General features: G+C 48.6%; 3 protein-coding genes across 5 annotated transcripts; 2 read left to right on the forward strand and 1 right to left on the reverse strand.

The window, feature by feature from the left end:
* Nucleotides 1-4,522: 4,522 nt before the first annotated feature.
* LOC117855100 (peroxidase 1) lies at nt 4,523-6,703 on the reverse strand. The gene is made up of 4 exons (XM_034737377.2): nt 6,137-6,703; nt 5,738-5,923; nt 5,452-5,617; nt 4,523-5,319 (listed from the first exon to the last, which is right to left on the reverse strand). The coding sequence occupies exons 1-4, from the start codon at nt 6,392-6,394 to the stop codon at nt 4,898-4,900; spliced, it is 1,032 nt and encodes a 343-aa protein (XP_034593268.1). The 5' UTR covers nt 6,395-6,703; the 3' UTR covers nt 4,523-4,897.
* Nucleotides 6,704-8,820: 2,117 nt separating this feature from the next.
* On the forward strand, nt 8,821-13,394 carry LOC117859275 (uncharacterized). 3 transcript variants are annotated; one of them, XR_004641139.2, is made up of 5 exons: nt 8,821-9,385; nt 9,487-9,559; nt 10,981-11,137; nt 12,628-12,858; nt 13,083-13,394. XR_004641139.2 is itself a non-coding variant. In XM_034742485.2 (4 exons), exons 1-4 carry the CDS (start codon nt 9,284-9,286, stop codon nt 13,162-13,164), a joined length of 414 nt encoding a protein of 137 aa, XP_034598376.1. In that variant the 5' UTR covers nt 8,821-9,283; the 3' UTR covers nt 13,165-13,394. The 3 variants fall into 3 exon arrangements, 2 of the variants coding, with proteins under 2 accessions (XP_034598376.1, XP_034598377.1); XM_034742485.2 differs by lacking the exon at nt 12,628-12,858; XM_034742486.2 differs by lacking the exon at nt 13,083-13,394 and having other exon boundaries at nt 12,628-12,971.
* Nucleotides 13,395-17,553: 4,159 nt separating this feature from the next.
* Nucleotides 17,554-20,154, forward strand: LOC117855292 (salicylic acid-binding protein 2). The gene is made up of 3 exons (XM_034737602.2): nt 17,554-18,005; nt 18,293-18,427; nt 19,613-20,154. Exons 1-3 carry the CDS (start codon nt 17,640-17,642, stop codon nt 19,889-19,891), a joined length of 780 nt encoding a protein of 259 aa, XP_034593493.1. The 5' UTR covers nt 17,554-17,639; the 3' UTR covers nt 19,892-20,154.
* Nucleotides 20,155-21,940: the final 1,786 nt, after the last annotated feature.

Raw genomic sequence — 21,940 nt, forward strand, 5'->3', positions numbered from 1 at the left:
GCCCGCTACGATTGCTGTTCCGGTCGGGGGTACACTGCCGTGTGGCCCTCGCGTCGGCTTGCTGCCGTTAGAGTCTAACGTGGGATGTTTGAATTCGCCAACTAATTTTTAATTCGGATCACATCGAATGTTTGATACTAATTAGAATTTTTTTTTTCATCTTTTCATTTCGAATTCAGCTAACGACGAGATTTAGGAAAGACTAAATGTGAATTAATTATAAACTAATTGCATAAGTCGTGGCTAATTCGCAAGATAAATTTATTAAACTTAATTAATTCATGATTAGCACATATTTATTGTAGCATCACATGGTCAAATCATGAACTAATTATGCTTAATAAATTCGTATAGCGGATTAATCTTCATTTATGCAATTAATTTTATAATTAACTTATATTTAATACTCCTAATTAGTACCAAACATTCGATATGATAGGTACGGTCTCCGGGGCTACCATGGACGGTGGGGTGTCAGAGCTGCACCGGATCTGGCGCCGGATCTCGACGGCTCGACCGGACTTTTATGGCCTCGCCGTACATGCCCCGTTTGGAGCGCGGGGACGGGAGCACGGATGCGGAAAGTGTCGTGGCAGGGGGAGGTGTCTTGGTTTCCAAGGCACCGGTGGGGAGAAAATTTTGGTTCGTGGAGGGTAAGAAAAGTCCAAAGTAGGAGGAAGGCTTTGATAAGCACAGGCTGGCAGGGAGGTTGGGTACCCCATGGTGATTTATCCCTAGCATCCAGCAACACGAATATTTCGATTGCATATGCGATGACATGATACGGCGACCGGGCGACGGGGTGGAGGAATATGCTTGTGCGGAACACTCAAGGGCCCGTGTTTAGCGTGGGAATCGCACAGGGCAGTGCTGAAACAAGCGACCTCTGCTAAACAAAAAGTTTTCCGCCACCGTCCGTTAAGCATGTGTGGGCTTTTCGATCCATTGCGTTTGTTTTTCTTTTCTTCCATCTTCCATTGCTAGCTAAAAGGGCCAGGTCCAGCTTAGTCGATATATGGGCCGACTCCGTGCGGGCCCGAACAGACAGTAGCCAGAGGGTCATCTACCTCAGCAGTGGGCCAGTGGCGTTCACTAATAAAAGAAGCCTAATGCATGAGCAGACCTTTTTCCTTCGGCGGCCGGGCCCATGAGAGAGTTGGAGCCGGAAAAGGCCATTGGGCCGTTGGGCTGCGGGCTGCCTCTGCCGTGTCTTTGTTCAGAAAAACCTATGCAGTAGATTTTTTCTCTTTTGGCCTTCCAAACATTGAGATTAGTAAAGCTTTCCTCGAGCGTTCGATTCGCTGGGCTTAGGCCTCCAGACTTTTTTTTTCTAAGTTGGTCTCGAGTTTTTCATTCCATTCAAATTCGACTCCCGGCTCTCTCCGCTCGGGTCATCGAGGGTGGCTGCTACAGTGATATGTCCGGATTATTTTGCTCGGGTCAGCGGGGGAGACGACTATGTGGTTCCGTTGCCGGTGATTTGTCCGGCAGGTTGTCGCCGTATTTCTTCGCTTGGGTTGTCGAGGACTCCGGGCGCCGTCGCGAAACGGCGCATCCGTTGCAGCTAGGTGCGGTACTTTCGCCGCTGGCGGATCTGCGTCATCCTCGACTCCGAGCACGGGTGCGAGCTCTATGACGCCGGCGTCAGCGAGTGCCTCGACATGGCCACCACCATCGTCGTCATCCACACCGACCTCAACTTGGTCGCCACTGTGGGCAAGGAGGCCGGCTTCCTCATCCACGCCAACAACATCCCCTACACCAATGTGCGGCGTGCTTCTCCTCCGCCCAAGGAGATGGTGCCAGAGGCCGATGAGGCGGTGGAGCGAGCGGAAGGCCTACACGATGCAGTGGGGCAGAACGTGAGGGGATTAGTAGGCGCCGGTTAGGAGTCTGGGACAGAGCAAGAGGATGAGCGGGAGCACCTGGGACTGCCATGCGCTCAACCTCGTCCGTGTGCTGTGCCTCCACTGCTATTCCATCTAGCTGAGCTCTCCCATCTCAACAACCATGCTGGAGGAGGGCATCCAAGAGCACGCAGGTAAGGTGCTTGAGGAAATGCTGACCGAGGAAGGCATGAAGGTTACTGCTACGTGATAAAAGATTTGGTAGCAAAACTCTATGGTTTTAACACTGATATTCTAGTTTGCTCCTTTGACTCACTCTGAGCACCAGGTTTGCACCCTGATCCTAACCTTAACCTTGCTCGTTGTCGTCTCCAACGCATCCATCAACCAATGTAGAATCAGGATAGAATCGAGGGGATGAGCTTCTCCGACAACATCAATCAACCATTAGTGTTGATTTGTTAGTTAATTTTTAGTACCGTTGAATTGTTGACTATTTTGGTGGACTGGTAGGGAAATTTAGTGTATTTTGCTGAATTATTGGTCGTATTTTGACATCTCGATGTACTGGCAAAGATATTTAGTGTATCTCCCTCAATTACTAGTGGCAACAAATTTTTTTGACACACTTCAACATTTTTTTAACTAATCTTTGGACACATCATCAACATTTCTTGACATACAACAATATTTTTGTATAACTTAATTTTGAACAAATCACCAACATTTTCTTGATAGTGACCAACAATTTCTTGAAATACATCAATATTTTTTTAGACAATCACCAACTTTTTTACACAAACTACGTTTAGAATGATCAACATTTTCCCACATACACTAATTCTTTTACTTAACTTATTTTTAGGACATTGACAAACATTTTATTGATGTTGACCAACTTTTTTGGCGAATTCATAAACGTTTTCCCTCAGAGTGATCAACATTTCATCACATACACCAACATTTGTATATGATTTTATTTTTAACAAATCAACATTTTATCAATGCTTGCTAACATTTTTTTACACTCAACAAAATTTTTCTTCAGAGTGATCAACATTTTATCACATACACCAACATTTTTCTTTAACTTAGTTTTGAGACACTCACCAACATTTTATTGATGTTGATCAACTTTTTTGGTGACTACATAACCATTTTTCATCATAGTGATCAACATTTTATCACATACATTAACATTTATGTATAACTTATTTTTGGACAAATCAACATTTTATCAATGCTTGCTAACATTTTTTTCTGCACTGATCAACATTTTCCTTCAAAGTCATCAATATTTTATCACATACACCAACATTTTTCTTTAACTTAGTTGTAAGACACTCATCATATTTTCTTGATCTTGACCAACATTGTTTTGAATAGACAAACATTTTTATTCAAAGTGATCAACATTTTATCACATACATTGGACATACAACAACTTTTTTATAACTTATTTTGTACACTCACCAGTAATTGTTGATGGTATCCAACATTTTTCTACACTCAATGTTTTATGCCAGGTTTGTTACAAATTTTCTCTCTATGTTTTATTTTAAGTTATCATTAGTTCTCCCTAGTTCAACATTTCTATCTAACCACTTCAACATTGTTGAGAATAATTTCTAGTTTCCAACATTTTACTTACCATTATATGACTAGTAAATGTTTTTATCATTTCTAACTGCATGTTCAGCTTTTATGATGAATTTTTCAACATTTCTAGTTTCCAACATTTTAGTTAGTTACCACAATGATATGAATGTGCAGCAATTTTACATCATTAGGTTCAACTATTTTGAATTAAACCTCATACTATTCAACAATTTTTCACCATTAGGTTCATAATTTTGGAATTTAACCTCTTACTGTTCAATAATTATCTTGTCAAAGTCAATATGATATTCAACATTTCTAACTATTCCTTTTCCATGTCTCAACATTTCTAAAACTTACTATTACCCTATGTTTATTATTAACAGGTACTCGAGTACTTCATGAGGAGATGATTCATTTTACGGTGGTTGATGTTTCTTAGTTGAGGATCGAATAGTCCATGAGTTACTTAGTTCATTATTACTGCTTTTTCTAAAATTTGTGTAATAACAAATTCGTTCTCACTCGTGTTTTTGGTTGGACGTATCATGCCGGTGGTACGTAAAAATTACATATTAGTATACAGACCAATGTATATTAATATTATGTATCATGTTTTGTTACTTCAAACTTTAACTTGCAAGTCCCCGCTTGTTAGTATCCCATTTCAAACCACATGCCCAACAAAAAATATTAAAGTTCTCACTTATCTACAGTTTGTGAAAAAAGTCAAAGGCGCGCAACAGTTAGCTGAGAATCAGAAGCGCGCACGAAAAAAAAGTCAAAGGCGCGCGCACGAAAAAAAAGTCAAAGGCGCTAGCAGTGAATTGGAGGTGCATGCCGAAAAAAGTCTAACTGGCGTGAAAAAAACAAAGGCGCGCTAAAAAGTCATAGGCGCGTGCTGCGCGTACCTGGAACCTGGCTGGAACTGGCTAGAACGGAATGGAATATAGGTCATACGCTTAAACATTTTTCAGTAGACATATAGGATGCCCCGTCTTTATTTGCGCAGTCCATTCAGCAGAACAGAACCACAGCAAATTGTTGAAAGTCTGCTAAAAAATATTTGAGGGAAATAAAAGGAACATCAGCTGCCATATTTACCTGGTCAATGGTCATCGTGTGAACGAGCAATAAAACAAGTCTCCACACACCTCAGCAAACAGTGTGAAGAACAAAAACAGCTGACTTTTTTACATCCTAAGTACAATTAATTTCTTTTTCGGCGGCAAGAATAATGCATAGTTCCGCATCATGGCGACGTCAATTCTCTAACCACCCCAACCCCAACGAATAGGATACCGCAAGTGCATCCTGGTTGGTTGGCTCCCATGCTGCCGTCGCCACGTGACGATGCATCCACCACTTGCACGTCGTCGCAGGACCAGCTCACGGCCCACCAACCAACCAATCGCTAGCCTAGCCTCCTCTACCTTGGCTTCGCTTCGCTTCTAGTCAACGTACGAGGTGCAGGTCTTCCTGATCTCTCCGTTATCGCCCGTGAGCACCTCGAGCCTGCCCATGTTGGTCATGGCGACCGCGTAGTCGTCGAAGAACTCGTCGGGCGACGCCGCGGCGGCCATCCGCTCCACGTACGTCCTGGTCCACCGGTCGTCCATGAGCGCCTTGTCGGAGAGGAACAGGCTCGTGTTGCTGAGCACGTCGCGGTAGTAGCCCAGGTCGAAGTCGTAGGGGGTGGTGGAGTCCATGTACACCGGGGTGGTGTCGTTCTCGCGCCCGGCCTCGCACGCCTCCCGCAGCCCCGCCGCGAACGTCTTGTTCAGCGACGGGTCCTGCACCCCTCTCCCGCTGTAGTTGTAGAGGCGGTCCGACGCGAACGACGAGCACTGCGCACTCCCGATCGTGTGGCTCCCTGCGGGTTGATGACGATCGGGAAGGATTATTGGGCAATCGGTTGTTGGTTGGAAGCTTTGCTTGCACTTCCAAATTCCAATGGAAGCTAGCTAGTTCATTGATTTTTTGTGGGTAGTATAATTTATGCTACCTGATAGGACGACGAGGTCCTTCCAGCCCAAGCCCTTGACGCTGAAGTATGTCTTGAGGTCGACGATGTTGGAGAAGGGCGGCGGGAGGTCGTTGTCGGCGTCGGACTTGGCCGACACCTTGCCGTCCCGGCGCCCGGTCTCCACGGCGTAGCGCGGCCCGTTGCTCTGCAGAAATGGGGAACAGCCGCCGCTTGTCAACGTGGATCAGAGGAAAGCGATGAACACCACGATGATCGAGCATTCGAGCTCGCTCACGAATGCATTTGACCAATGGATGGCGCTTACCAGGTACACGGCGTCCCGGGCCGCCAAGGCGATGATGTCCGCGCACGACACGGTGAGCGGGCACGCCTCCTCCACCTTGGCCTTGATCCGTTCGACCTCCTCGTAGCCGCGGAGGCCGTAGCTCGGGACGGCGTCCTGCTCCCCCTTCTTGCTCCGCGACTCGAGCATGATCGACGCGTCGCAACCCTGAAGGCAAAATCATCCAGGAAAGCCGCGTCACCAACCGCCACGGCGACGCACCGATCACTCGTGTTTCTCATTTCGTGCACGCGACGGGACACGCACACGCAGGACACGGACACGAGGAGCACGGAGCACGAGCGGATGAACCTTTTTTTTTTTGAAACGTAACGAGCGGATGAACTGAAGCTAGAGAAATTGAAGAAGCAACGAACGCACCCTGACGAGGCAGTCGTGGAACATGAACCGCAGCAGCGCGGGGCCGAGGGTCCTGTCCTTGGCGACGATGGCGCGCATCTCGGCGAGGACCAGATCCTCCACCTCCGGGCACGACGCGTTGTAGAACCCGACGGCGAGCCCGGCGACCGGGAGCCCCGGCAGCGCGCTCACCGCGGCGGGGGCGGGGTCCGCGAGGCCCGCCCGGGAGCTCGCGGCGACGACCACCACCACCAGCAGCAGCGGCAGCCCCAATGCCATCGGCAACGGAAGCCGCCGAGCCACCGGGATTACTGAATTATCAAGTCGTCGCCGGCGCGGCGTTGCTTAGGACTCACGAAAGCAGCTCGGCCAGCGTTGAAACCATCTCGATCGCGCGATCGGTGGAGAAGGCGAAGACGAATTGGGCGCCGAGCTGGGTAGAACTGGACGACACAAGTAGTAGTAGTAATATAAAATTGCCGGGATCCGCCAGCTCCCGCAAATAAACCCCGGGCGCGGGGCATAAAGAATTGATGACAAGTCTCCGCTGAAAGCGAGGCGGCGAGCCAGTAGTGGTAGGTGGGTCGGCCCTCGCTTTCGGGGATCTCAGAATACGCGAGTTGGTTAAAATTCGATCGAGCCGGAGCGATGGAAGTCATGGTGGAACGTTGGAGGCTACTACGCGGAGAGGGAAGTGGAAAAGCGCGGCAGCCATTTCACACGGGATCGGCAGGAGGGGGGCAGGCGGCGGCGACGGGCCCGGCCTGGCCGTCGTGGCTTTCTGTGGCTGCCAACGGATTCTTTTAGCCGACTAGCAGAGCCTTGTCTGCGTTTACATTATAGATAGATTGTCCTGGCTGTCTGTTCATCAGAGGCCGGAACTATCGATACGAAGGCTGGACTAGTGGAATGTACCTGATGATAAGCACCAAAGACTTGGGGTGCTTCTCGCTAAAAAATAGTAACCGCGAGAGGAGGAGCAGCGCAGCCTTGAGCCCATCTTGGTTTGGCCGCGGAGCTGAGTGCTCTGCTGACCAAGAAATGGTTAACGCACGAGCCCTGCCTACACCGGAACAGAGGAGACCAAGAAACGTTTCTTGGTGAGCTAGCCTACCAGCCGGAGGATCTCTGGCTACGCATACCGTGCCTATTCAAGGTCAAAGTATTTGCGCTTGACAGGATGGAATTGTAAAACTGGACAGATCACAGATGTGCCAAGTGCAGACTCCTAAACTAAAGCATGTCGTCGACTAAATCATACTCTTACCGATTGTCATTGGAATCGTATATTCCGTGTCATGTGTCCAACCACCCCTGTTTGGCTTCAAAAAAAAAAAAAATACCCACCCATGTTTGTCGCCAGCTGACCGCCTACCGTGCAAGCCGAGAAGGAACACGGGATGACGACTACTACTGCTAAGTGATAGGCCTGCGCGCCTGATGATGGGTCGAGCAAGGGACCATGACCTATTCGCTTCAGCTTATTCAGCTGACTTATCAGTCACTAAATAGTATTTTCCTCTCACAACAAATGAGCCGTTTTAACTTTTTCAGCTGGCTTATAAGCTGAAGCGAATAGGCCGCCAGATGAGCTGCACCGCCTCAGTACAAAGTAGAAACGGAGTAAGGATGCATCTTCATTGTTCACCCAAGTTTATCACTTCTGCACACGATTTTAGTCCAGTTGACTATTTGTCATTATCTTAGTAGTTGCTAATTGGCCAACAAAACTAACCTCACTATAACTCTCCAAACATATAAACTATCACGTTGGTTAGAGAAAAGTAAAAAGGCAAAATGGCCCTGTACACATCAATAAATTAGCCACGAAAAATTAACCAAGTATATAAATATATTTATTTCTCCGTTACCTACCATGCCATTTTTCTATTATTATCCAACTCTAATATAATAGTTGCATGATTTGATATCTTATTAATTTCTTTCAAGGGATGGAAATAGTTGCATAAATACAGATATCGCATCACTTTTGGTCTCAAATATTTGGATCTGGATGTCCTTCCGTTTATTTACGGGCCGATAAATGTTACTCTCGACTGATTTACGGGCCCCTCCCTTCAAAACTGGAGCCATCATCCACTAGACCCTCGAAATCGGTTCCGCACATGATGGGCCTACTAGGCCGTCACCCAGCCCGTTTGGTTATCTCAACCATTGGGCTTCGAAGTAGAGGCACAAGACTTTCTTTGCGCGAAGTTGGATCGACGACAGAGGCCGGACTTCTTTTATAGGTTCGAGAGGTTTCAGAATTCCATCTGCCTTTCGTCCTCTTTTATTTTGCTACTAGCAAAGAAAAAAAATGCGATGTAGACGTAGTAGAGAGATTACTGAATAAAAAAAATACGTAGGGAAATTATTGCTCAATTAAAAAAAATCCGAACCAGCAGTCTATAACTGCCAGAAAAAGCCCAATTTTGCGGAGAACACTCCAGATATCAACACTACCCGCCAGAAAAATACCGTTTATAATCACAACAATTCTGTTCAAAGATTTTAGAGCTGGCAATTTTGATTGATGGATGGATAAAGAGTGCACGAACCCTTTCCTGACCGGCGCCTTTGCTTAAACCAAAAGCGACAGCTCACATGTTTATCCCTTTTCCCAGACGTGAGTTGTATTTTTCGGCGTCTTTTTTAATTTCTGCAACAGAGACCTGATTTTTCCTTCCCCGCCCGCCCGCCCGCCCGCCCGCCACGACGTGTCTCCCGCGCCGCGCCCCTTTCCGGTGAGCGGCCGCCCTCCGCTTTCCCTCCCTCCAGTAGTCCAGCCTCCACCCCCCCCTGCGCGGTTGTTCGGTCGCCATTAACTCGTACGCTGCCAAAAGCCACGGAGCCTTCATCCCTCGGCTGCGGCCTGCGGCTCCTCCCCCCTTCTCTCCCGCGTCAGCGAGGCTCCGCCGCAGCCATCTATCTCGTCCCCGGCGTGCGGCGGTTACAGTGTCCCGTTCTCGCCCCTGCCCTCCGTGCTCGCGGAAGACCAAGCAGCACGGGTCAAGAGCCGCGACCGGTTCAAGTCAAGGCGGCGACTCGGACTCGACTCCTCCACGCGGTGCCTGCTGCCTTCCGGCGTCCGCCACCGGTGATGTTCCTCGCCGCGTTATCTGGTTGCTACTGAGACTCGCCGAGCAGAGGGGGAACTAGCCATCCATGGACCTCGCCCGACGGGAGGCCGACCGGGGCGCCGCTCCGGAGTTCGTGGCGCTCGACATCCGCGGCGAGGCGGAGTCGCCGGGGTCGGAGCCGGACCTGGTACGCCTCGTTTGGATAGAATTTACTTCGCTTATTACAATCGGTTCGTGTTGTCGCCGTTTCTGATTTCGCTGTTGCGGATGATTCTGGTTTTGGGGAAGATGATGGAGCCCTCATTCGCCGCTAAGGGGTTCGAGCGGGAGCGGAGCGGAGACGCCAATTCTTCTTCCACCGGTCAGCGCGTTCATCCTCCCTGCTTGCTCTGCCATCTGCTCTGAATCCTGTGACCACTTCTAATCTCGAGCTCTTTAAAAAGGAAATTCCGCAAGTTGTTTGCCCGGTTAAGTTTGGTAGTATTAGATACTTTATGCATCAATAATACTGTTTGGGTATCTAAATTCGCGGATTGCATCACGCGATGTAGATTGTAGATGAGGAGTCCACGCACGGGTTTGGCAGGACCAGGACTTCTCATCAAATGCCGGCCGCCCGGCCCTAATTAGTGTGTCATGTCAGATGCCTTGCGTGGGATAGCTGCATTCTCATCAATCCTTGCTCTTTGGAAATGGACGTTAGTGTTACCCGCCGCCTACCCTGTTTGAATACTAGCGGTTAAACTTTAGCCCCTGTCACATCGGATGTTTGATACTACTTAAGATCATTAAATATAAGCTAATTACAAAACTAATTGCACAGATGGAGGCTAATTTGCGAGACGAATGTATTAAACCTAATTAGTCCATACAGTAACCATTTGCTAACGATGGATTAAATACGCTTAATTGATTCGTCTCGCGAATTAGCCTAGGGCTTTTGCAATTAATTTTATAATTAACTCATATTTAATCTTTTTAATTAGCATCCGAACATTCGATGCGATAAGGACTGAACTTTAGCTGATCCACCCTCAATGGATCATGAAACGTGGCAGACCCGACGGGCCATGCTCCGTCCAATCGGTCATATCCTTTTGCTACAGTCTGCACGGAAATCTATTAGGACACTAGCACGGTGCACCCCTGGTTCTAAGGTGGGACCCAGCAATGATTTGATGTCACATGTTGTATTAGCTCCAATGTATAGAACCAGGTTGAATCTATGAATATGGGACCCGCAGCCCTCCATCTCTCTCTTCTCTCTCCTATTTTCCCTATATTATATTGCATGGGACCTGGTTCTATGTATGGAACCTGGTTCCATATAGAATCAGCTTCACAGTGTATAGGACCTAGTTCCATAAGAGAGAGAAAAACATAGGACCAGCTAACAACCACACATTGGAGAGGCCCTTACCACTATTATGAGTTGTGCCTCAAGATCCATTGCTCAAGATTGCGCCTCTTATGAGTTGTTTCCCCCCAAATAAAGTTCCGTGTGAGTTTTGGAGACAAGACATAACGTGTTTCCAGGTAGGTGTAGATAGTGAATTAAGTGTGGCTGGTCTTTGAAAACTTTGATCTCTGATATTTGGAAGAATGCTTGGACTTGATGTACAGAAGTGTGAATAAATAATTATAAAATAAAAAGAAATTCTTTCTCATTATTTTGTTTTATATTTGTTGCAAAAATGGTAATAGCTAGTGTGCATGGGAAATCAAGCCGTACAACAGGAAGGGAGGGCGCACTAAGTTCATCAAAGCTTTTTCTATGCACAGGTGTGGCGGGTGTGCATGAGAAGCAGGCGGTGCCGGTGCACGTAGATGGCAGCCCGAGGGACCAGTACCTCCCCTCAACACCAAAGCGCCGCCGTGCGAGCCGGCGTGTTCCTGGATGGCGTGATCCCAGGAAAATCCTCTTCGCCTTCGCAGCATTGTAAGTAACCAGCAACCCCTCCTCCATTCCTCTGTCTCTGTGGTCCGGTTCCATACATGCCATACGTTTTCTTTCATCGCCAGGCTTAATTCTTCCAGTCATCTGCAAGCAACATGATTAAGGTACCAAAAGGGTCCCTTTCAGTGTCAATTAGGTGCATTGCATTCTGTTGCCTTGTGTGTGTCACGACCAGCAGTTAGGAACCTTGTTGCTGTCTTCTTTTCCTTTGATGAAAAGCTCTCAATAGATTGCTGTTTAATATAGCCCCATCAATTAGAATATGGTTGTTCCATCTGGCTATATGTGCAGGATGGATTTTGTCGGTGTAAACTGTACACATTTAAGGAATTTTGTCCAACTTTCATTCCTTAGATTTGTCAGTTTTCAATTTGTACTGGACGGCTGGTCGCAACCGAAAATTCTAGATGCAACTCTGATCTGGACACAATTATATAGGAGCTGTCTGCTAGTAAGTACAACATAATTCACATAAATTCAGTACAACGAACCGTTTTTTCCTTTTTGCAAAAACGCTAATGTAAGAATTAGTCCCCAACTGTACCATTGCATTGCCTGTTGTTTTATGAATGCTGTATGTCCAGTTTCTGTTAAGTTTCAGGTTAATGTACCGCGACTTTGTCAAGTGAATTCTAGTTGCAATTGTCCAGCCTCAAAAGTCATTGAATGAAACCAGAAATGCTTTGCTACAGTAGGCCCATCAGGCCTTATTCTGGTTAGATGAAGGTGTTTGGATCCCCGAGCTAAAATTTAGTCCATGTCACATCGAATATTCGGAGGCTAATTTGAAGGACTAAATATGAGTTAATTATAAAACTAATTACACAGATGGAGGCTAAACGGTGAGATGAATCTATTAAGTCTAATTAATCCATCATTAGCAAATGGTTACTGTATCAGCACATTGTCAAATCATAGACTAATTAGGTTTAATAGATTCGTCTCACCGTTTAGTCTCCATCTGTGCAATGGATTTTGTAAATAGTCTATGTTTAGGGGGTGTTTGGGAGGCATGTGCTAAATTTTAGCACATGTCACATCGGATGTTTAGACACTAATTAGGAGTATTAAACATAGCCTAATTACAAAACTAATTGCACAACCCCTAGGCTAAATCGCGAGACGAATCTATTAAGCCTAATTAGTCCATGATTTGATAATGTGGTGCTACAGTAACCATTCGCTAATGATGGATTAATTAGGCTTAATAGATTCGTCTCGCGATTTAGCCTAGGGGTTGTGCAATTAGTTTTGTAATTAGACTATGTTTAATACTCCTAATTAGTGTCCAAACATCCGATGTGACAGGTGCTAAAATTTAGCACCTGCTATCCAAACACCCCCTTAATACTCATAATTAGTATCTAAACATTCGATGTGACAGGGACTAAAGTTTAGCTCGGGGATCCAAACACCCCCGAAGAACGGTGGGTCTGAAACTCTGAATCTGTCCTTTTCTTCTTTTTTTTTAGGCTTGCAGAGTTGTGCAGCCATAACTCTTTGTTGTGGTCGCCAACTTGGCATTCTCATTGATGGAGAGTTGCAGGGCGAACATTCAGTACACAGTGCCATAAATTGACTGCAACTAAAGGATTTCTGAAAGTCTGGAACAATGATTAATCAGGGTGTAATAAAGAAAACTCAAATGATGCTAACAACCAAATATTTGAAGATAATCAAGAGTTGTACAACCATATCTATAGGTATTGTTTATTTTTATGAGCTTATTGAGTTATCTCCACGCAGTTGCTGTTTGTGACTACTCTATGGAGCATACTGTACCATTTACTCGTTTGGGCATATTAGTTACGCCGTAGAGATATGTGAAACCTTGACTTATTGTTGATAGTGCCTAGTTTACAGAGGTACCAAACTGTTTCCTGCGTTGCCATATTTACTTTTAGTGGCATGTACTTTTCATTTACAGGTCCAGCGTGGGCACGTTGATACTGCTCTACTTTACGCTCTCCATGGGGAAGATGACAGGAGGTCAAGCTGACGACCAGTGAGGCAGCGATAAACTGATACCATTGCTTTTGCCTTGCTTGCCATCGCATTACTAATGTTTGTACAGAAGAAATTGAGAAATGGGTGGATGCTAATGTAGAAAGCCATACATCAGTGTGGATACCAGCATGATTTGAGACGTTTGTACATAGGGACAGGAAAGGTTTTACAGATAATGTTTTTAAGGGAAGAGCCTTTTTTTTCTTTGAGCGTTGAACAGCTCTTCCTTGAATGTTTGGATCCCCAGGCTAAATTTTAGCCCCTGTTTGAACACTAATTAGGAGTATTAAACATAGACTAATTACAAAACCAATTTCACAACCCCTACGCTAAATCGCGAGACGAATCCATTAAGCCTAATTAGTCTATGATTTGACAATATGGTGCTACAGTAAACATTCGCTAATGATGGATTAATTAGGCTTAATAGATTCGTCTCGCGATTTAGCCTAGGGGTTCCGCAATTAGTTTTGTAATTAGCTCATGTTTAGTTCTCCTAATTAGTATCCGAATATCCGATGTGACACGGACTAAATTTTAGCTCCAGGATCCAAACACCCCCTAAATATGTCGTTTTGAGATGCCCAGCTGAATGCCTGAATCAATGCCTGTTTGTTCTCGGTATACAGTATTGAAGTGCGGCAGGGGTGATTGTTTTTTTATGAAAGCAAGCTGCATTATGCATAAACATGGCCAATGAGTTTTCTTTTTCCCTTTTCTTTTGAGGGCATCTGTGTCAATTAGTTTTCTGCGCGGTACACATGGAACCAGCAATTTGGCTCTCTGGACTAGCTTTGGACCTGTGGCAACAAAAGATGAAGTGCGCTGTTTGATCTTCGAAGATGCTAGTAGCCGCACCCGTAGCATTTCCATCTGTCATATTCAAACTAGAACTAGGCAATTTGTGTAGGTGCATCAGTGCATGTACCTCGTGGGTATTTTTTTTCTAGAAGCGTCTGGAATCCGGATGCATGGCACGTCAGGTGGCAGAAAATTTCCAAGGCGAGGTGGCAACTGACAAGGGCCTTTCCTGGGCAAGATCATTTGATCTCGCAGAAACCTTTTGTGTCAAGAATATTTCTGATGTAACATTTGATCTTTAACCTAATCCTCTGTACTGTAGTGGGGAACATGTACGAGCTCTGAACCTTACCGGTTGCAGTTCAGTTTCAGTGCCTGGCTGGAGGGTGGAGGACCGAGTTGTTTATGCGACGCGCGCTCAACGCGTCCTATTTTTATGGGCGACATCATGCATGCCAACCCTACGGAACAGAGTGCAGTACACCATCCGTTGACACCCTAATTTAATTTCCTGTTTCTAAATCATCTGTCAGGCGTGTGACCATCATCAGATCACCACCGGAAGCTGACGATGTGGCCTACTGGCCTCAGCCCCTGAGAAATCCGGTTGGTACCAGCGGTGCTGCGTGCGAGACTGCAAGAGCCCGTCGCGATCACACCGGCGACTAGGAGCCAAACCCCCGGTTGGTCCGCCCGTCGTGTTCTCATCTCCGTTTGGATGCAGGCGAGCGTAATTGTCATCGTTTTCCGCGTCGCCATTTCTGCAGCGAAACAACAACGACGTCTGGATATTGGTTTTGTCAGGTTCACATCGCACGCACTGTACGCCGCTCGATCAGCATTTTCGCTGGAAGGAAATAAACCATCAAAAAGAAAAAAAATGAATTATGTTTTTTTACCCAAGTTATAGGTGAAGCTCCTACCTAATTTTTTATAATTTTTTTCCAAACCTGTTTTTAATTCGTTTCCACGTGAAGTCAAACCCGAATTTGCTAAGTGCTACTCAAGTGTTCTAAGCACTAGGTTAGAAACGCTTTCAACAAATGAATTATGTTGATAGCAACATCGTAACCCGTACTCGCGTATTTCAATAGTGTACCACGCCCAGCACGCGATCTCAGTCGGCATCAACCCGATTTAGCATGCCAGTTCTGCAGATCTTCTCTAACGACCTTTTTAAAGAGTAACGCGATCACATTTACAGTTTTCTTTTGTCGTCTCTTCTCATGCCTCCAAAGTTGACTCGATGGATTTGCTTTACACAAACTTATCCTCTCTCTTTTTTTAAAAAATATAGATAATAGTAAGTTTATGCTCTATATCAAGGATACCCGGTAAGAGATCCAAAGCAACCAGACGTAAAAAGTCAAAGCCCAACCGCAAGAAGCATACTGGAGGCGGTCCAGATGATGCCGCGGTCCACCTCCCGACCTCCCCTTGATCGGGGAACCGAGGGCCATAACCTCTCGATCCGGCTAGATCGGGGGTAGGGCTCGCAAGGGCCCACAGTGCCCTACCTTAGTACCGTATCGGTGGCATTAAATGCTGGGCGTGGCCTCCCTGACCGCCCCGCGCTAGGGGTGTGACCTGGTGGAGGGAGCCGACCTTTAATCAGGAGGTCCGAGGGTGAGGCTACACCCTTCAGACCGCCCAGGACGGCCTGTAAGACGAGGCCACACACGGTCGTATGTGCCCCGACGTCATCATCGCCTTCGCCGCCAGGGTGACCCATCAAGGTCAAGGCCATGCCACCGCACCAGGCCCGGTACGGTCCTGCAGGCAAGGCGGGACCCAGCGACAGACGTTACGGCGAGAAGCGGTCGTGAGCACATAAAAGAGGTCGGGGAAAGCCAGGGTGAGCGACATGTCCCGTCCAGGCCACTAACCAAGAACTGCCCACTCATCAACCGTACGGACGTCAGCAACGGCTCCCGTCCCGTTCACTGCCACGGGGTTGGCGAACAGGATGGGAGTGCGCCATGGAACAAGCTAGGCCGTGCGTAAGCGGCCCACGCCACACAGGAGCCACCGTACAGGGCGTGCAAAGCCCATGACCGACCAAGAGGACAGGATAAGGAAGCACCTTGACACAAGAAAGACCCAACCACGCCACAACCTCCAACCTCTGAGGTCGAGGACCCTCTCCATTTCTAGACATTGTCATCCAATCCCTAGCCTATATAAAGGGAACCGGGTCTCCTTTCACTCTCTCTATCATTCATTCACACTCGCACACACCTTCGTATCGCACGAACGCTTGCTTGCAAGTACCCCGTTGTAAGTCCAATACACTTGATCTAAGGAACACGACTTCTGCGAAACTGGACGTAGGGATCTTCCCGAACCAGTATAATCCCTTATCCCTTGTGTGCTAGCCATCGAAAGTGAGAAGAGCGCAACGTACAATCACTAGTCGGCGGTACAAAACACCGACACTAATTAACAAGGTTTTTTCTTTTGAAATACAAACACAGTGCTCACATGCATGCACGCACGCACGCACACATCCCTTTGAATACACACATCCGCGGTCACACGTCACCTATCACTTAAAAGATAACGCCGATTAAATCTTAAAATAAATTTAGAAAAATACCGGCAGGCCATACATAAGGGTAACAGGTTATAAAAAGAAATTCTTATCAACTGAGCGTCGTTCGCCCTAATTAACAAGATTTCTAAGCATCTTTGATGTGATTAGCTCAGTTCGTTTGCGACTTGAACTCGGCATCGCTAGGTGCCAGTTCAGAGCGGGCGTGGCATGTTGAGTTGCACTAGCTAGCACGCGCACGGAAAAAAGTTCTCTGCGACGGTGTCGCACCGCGCCTGGCGCGGTGCCGCCCAAGATGTTGACGCGTGTCCTGCTGGCTCCATTAGGAGCAGGCCCATCCTCTCGAGCTAAGGCGTCGTTCCTCCACCAAGCCGATTCATCGATCGAAGCCTGAGCTACCTGCTCCTTCCGCTGTTGCGCAAAGCCGAGGTAGGCCTGAGAGATTAGCGAACAAGCCGGACGCATTGCGCAGATTGAATAGCACTCCGTCAAAAACGGACCGAGCCATTCAATTCCACATCGATGCCCTAGCTTTCCATTGTGTCTACAGCGACATACTACCACCAGGCCATCGTACGTAGGTTCTGCTGGGAACACGATTCATACCCTTCTGTCGTCATTGCCCATAGCCGAGTCAATTATGCAGGGGAGGCATGGTGTCAAATGTCAATTTGAATCAGCAGGAGAATCCTACATGGATTAAAGCTGTGGGCACAATGGAAAATGAGGATACATCCAATTGACCGACGACAAAATTCTCCACAAGACAACGAGGAGGGGCTAGATCATATTTTGATGGAGTTGCCTTCAATCTGCAGAACGGTGGAAGAAGCGTCGGCTTGATTTTGCCCAGGGCTCGACTCTCCTCGCGCAGAGTCTGGGGCGGTTCGAGCGGATGGGCTACTCTCGATAGGACTAACAGGACACGCGTCGATATCCTGCACGGTGACGCAGGGTGCGGTGCGGCACCGCTGCAAAGAATTTTTTTTCCCACGTGCACGGACGGGGCACGGCTATATAAGGTCATCGTTTCCAAGGCTTTTCTCTGCGCCGAGACGTGGCTGCAGCCGCACAAGAGGTGATCGAGCACGAGCAGTAACTCGAGCCCGCACGCACCTTCTCTCCATGGGGTGCATCAAGCACATCGTGCTCGTCCACGGCGCGTGCCTAGGCGGCTGGTCCTGGTTCAAGGTGGCCACCGCGCTCCGCGCGGCCGGGTACCGCGTGGACACACCGGACCTGGCGGCCTCGGGCGTGGACCCGCGGCTGCTGCGGGAGGCGGCGCCCACGTTCCGGGACTACACGGCGCCGCTGCTGGACCTCCTCGCGGCGCTCCCGGCCGGGGACCGCGTGGTGCTCGTTGGCCACAGCCTCGGCGGCGTCAACGTCGCCCTCGCCGCCGAGCTGTTCCCGGAAAAGGTCGCCGCCGCCGTCTTCCTCTGCGCCTTCATGCCCGACTTCGCCGCGCGGCCGTCGCACGTGCTCGAGAAGGTGAGGCGACCCAACGCACAGCCTGCCAAATAACGCTAGCGCTCGGATTCTCCGATCCGATCCTCCTATCGTGCGTGTCCTTGTCATGTTATTTTCCTCGAAAACGATGTCATTCTCGGTACTGTTGGTTGGTAGAAAGTAAAAATTGTAGGCCTTGATGACCACTTGCCCTCTCCTTGTCCTAACTGAATTGCACATCTTTAGCATGGAACTTTTCCTCGAATGGTTCACTGGATTGGACTAACCATCGTGTTTCACCTTTTGTGTATTGCTGAAACAAAATGAAGTTCGTGGAGGGGAAGTGGCTGGACTGGATGGACACAGAGATGAAGCCGCAGGATGCCGAGGGCAAGCTCCCCACCTCCATGATGTTCGGTCCCGGGATCCTGCGCGAGAAGTTCGTCCAGCTCTGCTCGCCCGAGGTACGCACGCACGCTCTCCGATCCTGTGCACGGATCTGACCTGTTTCACACCTTCCATGCGTCTCCTTTGCCCCGATTTAAAGTTGGCTCGGACAAAAGGTTAACCAACTGGGACTAAAGCTCGATCACTGGCAGGGGCTCACCAACCGGGACTTTTTATCCCAGTTGCAAAGGCTAGTGAAAAAAAATGACCCTGAGAGGTCTTTTATCTCGATTTGAAACAGTAACTGGGATAAAAAGATCCCTCCTTCTACCCCACACCAACCAGGATAAAAGGGTCGAGGGTCTTTTATCCCGATTTGTAATACCAACCCGAATAAAAGGGGGGACTGAAAGAGGAGTAAATCCCTCGAACCCTCTTATCCCGATTTGTAATATCAACCGTCTTTTATCCCAGTTGGTGTTTCCAACCGAGATAAAAGGGCCCCACGAGTTAATACAAAAGGATTGCATCCCCTATATAGTCAAAATGTGCTGTGTATGTGGAATGGCAAGGAAGCTACGTGCGAGGTTGGAGGTCGTGGGTTCAAATCCCATGCACCACGCACGCACATATTTTGCGTGAAAAAATCACGTGACTTGTGACTCGTGGATACCTCGGGGTCTTTAGTCCCGGTTGAGTGACCCGGGACAAAAGACTCCCCCATAAACGTGAGTTTTCTACCTGTGTTTGTGGGCTTTCGCCTAGCTAGTTCATCAGAGAAAGAACGATGTCCATTGGACACCCAGTCACGTCTCACGTCAGCGGCTCGATCAGCGTCCTCGGCTGAAAAGGACGGCTACTCTTATTTGCAAAGAGCCAAACACAACGAATAATGTACGGGCTTCCAATTTTGATGAACAGCATGTGCCCACGCCGGGCATATATGGAAGAGAGACGTTTTCGGTAACAGAATTATATATCTTCAAAATCAATTGTTCTCTTATTTAAAAAAAGCTGAAATCATTTGTTTTGTTTGGATGGCTTTATACATAATTCATACTTTCAAGATCCTGTCCGGGTGTCCCACTCATGATACAACCTTGTGCCTCGATACTTGACAGTAACATAAAAGCGTAAAAAGTTGGAGAACCCAAGAGCCATTTCTGCCCACGCGAACCTTTGCACGAATTATCAGTGCTGTGTAGTATTAGATCAGTGCCAAGCACTAGCATGCTGACGTGCGTGTGTCATCTGATCCGCAGGACGTCACCCTCGTTTCGTCTCTGATGAGGGTGAGCTCGATGTTCGTGGAGGACCTGGCCGTCCAGCAGCCGTTCACCAAGGGCGGGTACGGCTCGGTGCGCAGGGTGTACGTGGTGTGCACGGAGGACCACGCCATCGCGGAGGGGTTCCAGCGCCTGATGGTGGAGAACGACCCGGTTGACGAGGTGAAGGAGATCGCCGCCGACCACATGGTGATGCTCTCCAGGCCCGACGAGCTGGTGCGGTGCCTCACTGACATCGTTGAGAAGTACACTTGATGCTATAGCGCGCGCCTACCTGGCAGAGCTTCGGGTTATGCTAAAATGGCTTCAGCTCTGACTCCACCGGTGAAATGGTATTTCTAGTGGCAAAATAAATTCTCCTGCACTTCTCGATGGCTGATGCTCTGCCGTCTGCATGTATGTTTGATGTTCTGTTTGCATGATTGCATCCACTTCATTTTCTTCCTTTCTTTTTTTTTAAAAAGCTTTCCACGCTGTTGTTGACTGTACTGTTCATGATTGCATGATGGCTGATGCTCTGGGCCTCTTGTTCTGAATCCGCGACGACGACGACTCAAAAGGTTTGTCGTTGTTGCGCTGTCAAGCGTCGGCCTGTGCGCTGCCCCTGTCCAGATCGGGCATCGTCGCAGAGCGCCCAGCTGCTTGCTTGATCACGACTTGCACACAGCGATTGATCCCGAGGCTGTGGTGCATGGCTGGCCGCGCGTGTAAAATTTAAGCCTCTCAAAGGCTCGAGCGCACGGCCTGGACCGTGCACCTACTCGCTACTGCACACAACGCACATGTGTCCAAGGCCGCGGGAACTGTGGCGAAGGCTGCTTTCTGAGTGAGATGCGATTGAAAGTAAACTGGCCCAACCTTCTTTTTACCCCGCAGCCGATCACTGGCCCATCGGCCGTCCAGCCCTACTCCAGCCGACGGCACTCATGAGCCGGCTTGCCTCCGCCGCCTGCCAACACACCACAATCGCCGGGCATCCGCGCCGCACTCGACACCCTCCTCTTCTATGGCCGTCGGCCATTGAAGCTTCCACCCAGCAATCTCGAATCCTAACCCTAACCCCGCCACCGGTCGGGGTGGTGGAGGTAGCAGCAACCTCTTCGCCGACCGCTCCCCCACCTCCCCAGCTCTCACCGGCGGTCGCGCGAGCGGCGACGCAGACGGATGTTGGCGGCGGTGCGGTGGAGATGAAGGAGATCGTGTGGTCCTCGGCAACTCCAAGAGTATCCTAAAAAAATTCTTCCCTAAAACTATGTATTAGGGGTTTTCCCAAAATAAATTTCCCCCAAAAACATATCAGTCCAAAGTAGATCGCTAATAAATAGCCCCCAATATTTCAAACACAGGTCACGTCATCGTATTGGGCCCATTGGAAGGGACGCGCGGGCGTACGGGAATCAGGATTGGGGGAGGAACGCCAACGCTAAAATATACACGGTGGCACGCTGTTTTTTAGCGTCGCTAAAAAATTAGGGAAGGTTTAGGTGGATTGTTAGAGTTCATTTTTTCTCTCTTTTTTCCTAAAAAAGGTATTAGGGGTAAGATTAGCCGCCTTTGCTCCCGCACAAATTTTAAACACCGGAAGCCAAGTTGCTTCGGGTTTCTCGGTGCTGGACGGCCGGTGCTCAACCTGTCTGTAGCGTGGAGCCCTGGTGGCCGAGTAGCGTGGGCCCACAACACTCTACCGAGTTGGTCTGCGAGTACGAAGCAAATTGGCCGACGGGCCGTTCGAGGCTCTGGGCCAGTGGGCCGTGCATCCTTGCACCACCACAACTGGCACAGAAAATCAGCGAGCCTCTTCGGCTGGACTTATAAGCCGGCTGAAAAGCTGAAACGGCTGATTTGTTGTAAAAGAAAAATATTGTTCGGTGGCTGATAAGCTGAAGCGAACAGGCTGAACAATAAAAATGCAGGGTCCCCGAACCGAGAAGAACTGATATCGAGCGCCGCCGCCGTCCCCTCACGATCTCGCTCATCCATCTCGCATGCTGTCGCCCGCTCCCTCACGCCTTCGGCCACCCACGACATCCAATCCCCAGGCGACATGGTGTTGATTGGGGACAGGTGCGTGCGCATAGCGCGCCTGAGGCTACCGATGCTCCTCCGCTGCGACGCCTGCGGCGTGCATCTCGACAAGGCGCACCATGCTGTTCTCCTTCAAGGACGACCTCACCGATGGCCAGAGGTACATCGGCGCCGTCAAGATCTTCCGCTTCTACTTCAAGTGCGCCTGATGCCGCGCCGGGATCACCTTCAAGACCGACCCCAAGAACAACGACTACACGGCCGAGGCCGGCGCCACCC

This window comes from Setaria viridis, chromosome 5, assembly GCF_005286985.2.
Source record: "Setaria viridis chromosome 5, Setaria_viridis_v4.0, whole genome shotgun sequence".
Taxonomy (NCBI): domain Eukaryota; kingdom Viridiplantae; phylum Streptophyta; class Magnoliopsida; order Poales; family Poaceae; genus Setaria; species Setaria viridis.

Coding starts and splice junctions, on each gene's coding strand:
- LOC117859275 (XM_034742485.2), top strand. CDS start 9,284: ATGGACCTCGCCCGACGGGAGGCCGACCGGGGCGCCGCTCCGGAGTTC. Junction 9,386..9,486: donor CGGGGTCGGAGCCGGACCTG/GTACGCCTCGTT, acceptor GTTTTGGGGAAG/ATGATGGAGCCCTCATTCGC. Junction 9,560..10,980: donor CGCCAATTCTTCTTCCACCG/GTCAGCGCGTTC, acceptor TTCTATGCACAG/GTGTGGCGGGTGTGCATGAG.
- LOC117855292 (XM_034737602.2), top strand. CDS start 17,640: ATGGGGTGCATCAAGCACATCGTGCTCGTCCACGGCGCGTGCCTAGGC. Junction 18,006..18,292: donor CGTCGCACGTGCTCGAGAAG/GTGAGGCGACCC, acceptor AACAAAATGAAG/TTCGTGGAGGGGAAGTGGCT. Junction 18,428..19,612: donor TCCAGCTCTGCTCGCCCGAG/GTACGCACGCAC, acceptor TCTGATCCGCAG/GACGTCACCCTCGTTTCGTC.
- LOC117855100 (XM_034737377.2), bottom strand. CDS start 6,394: ATGGCATTGGGGCTGCCGCTGCTGCTGGTGGTGGTGGTCGTCGCCGCG. Junction 5,618..5,737: donor CCCGGGACGCCGTGTACCTG/GTAAGCGCCATC, acceptor CCATTTCTGCAG/AGCAACGGGCCGCGCTACGC. Junction 5,320..5,451: donor GGACCTCGTCGTCCTATCAG/GTAGCATAAATT, acceptor ATCAACCCGCAG/GGAGCCACACGATCGGGAGT.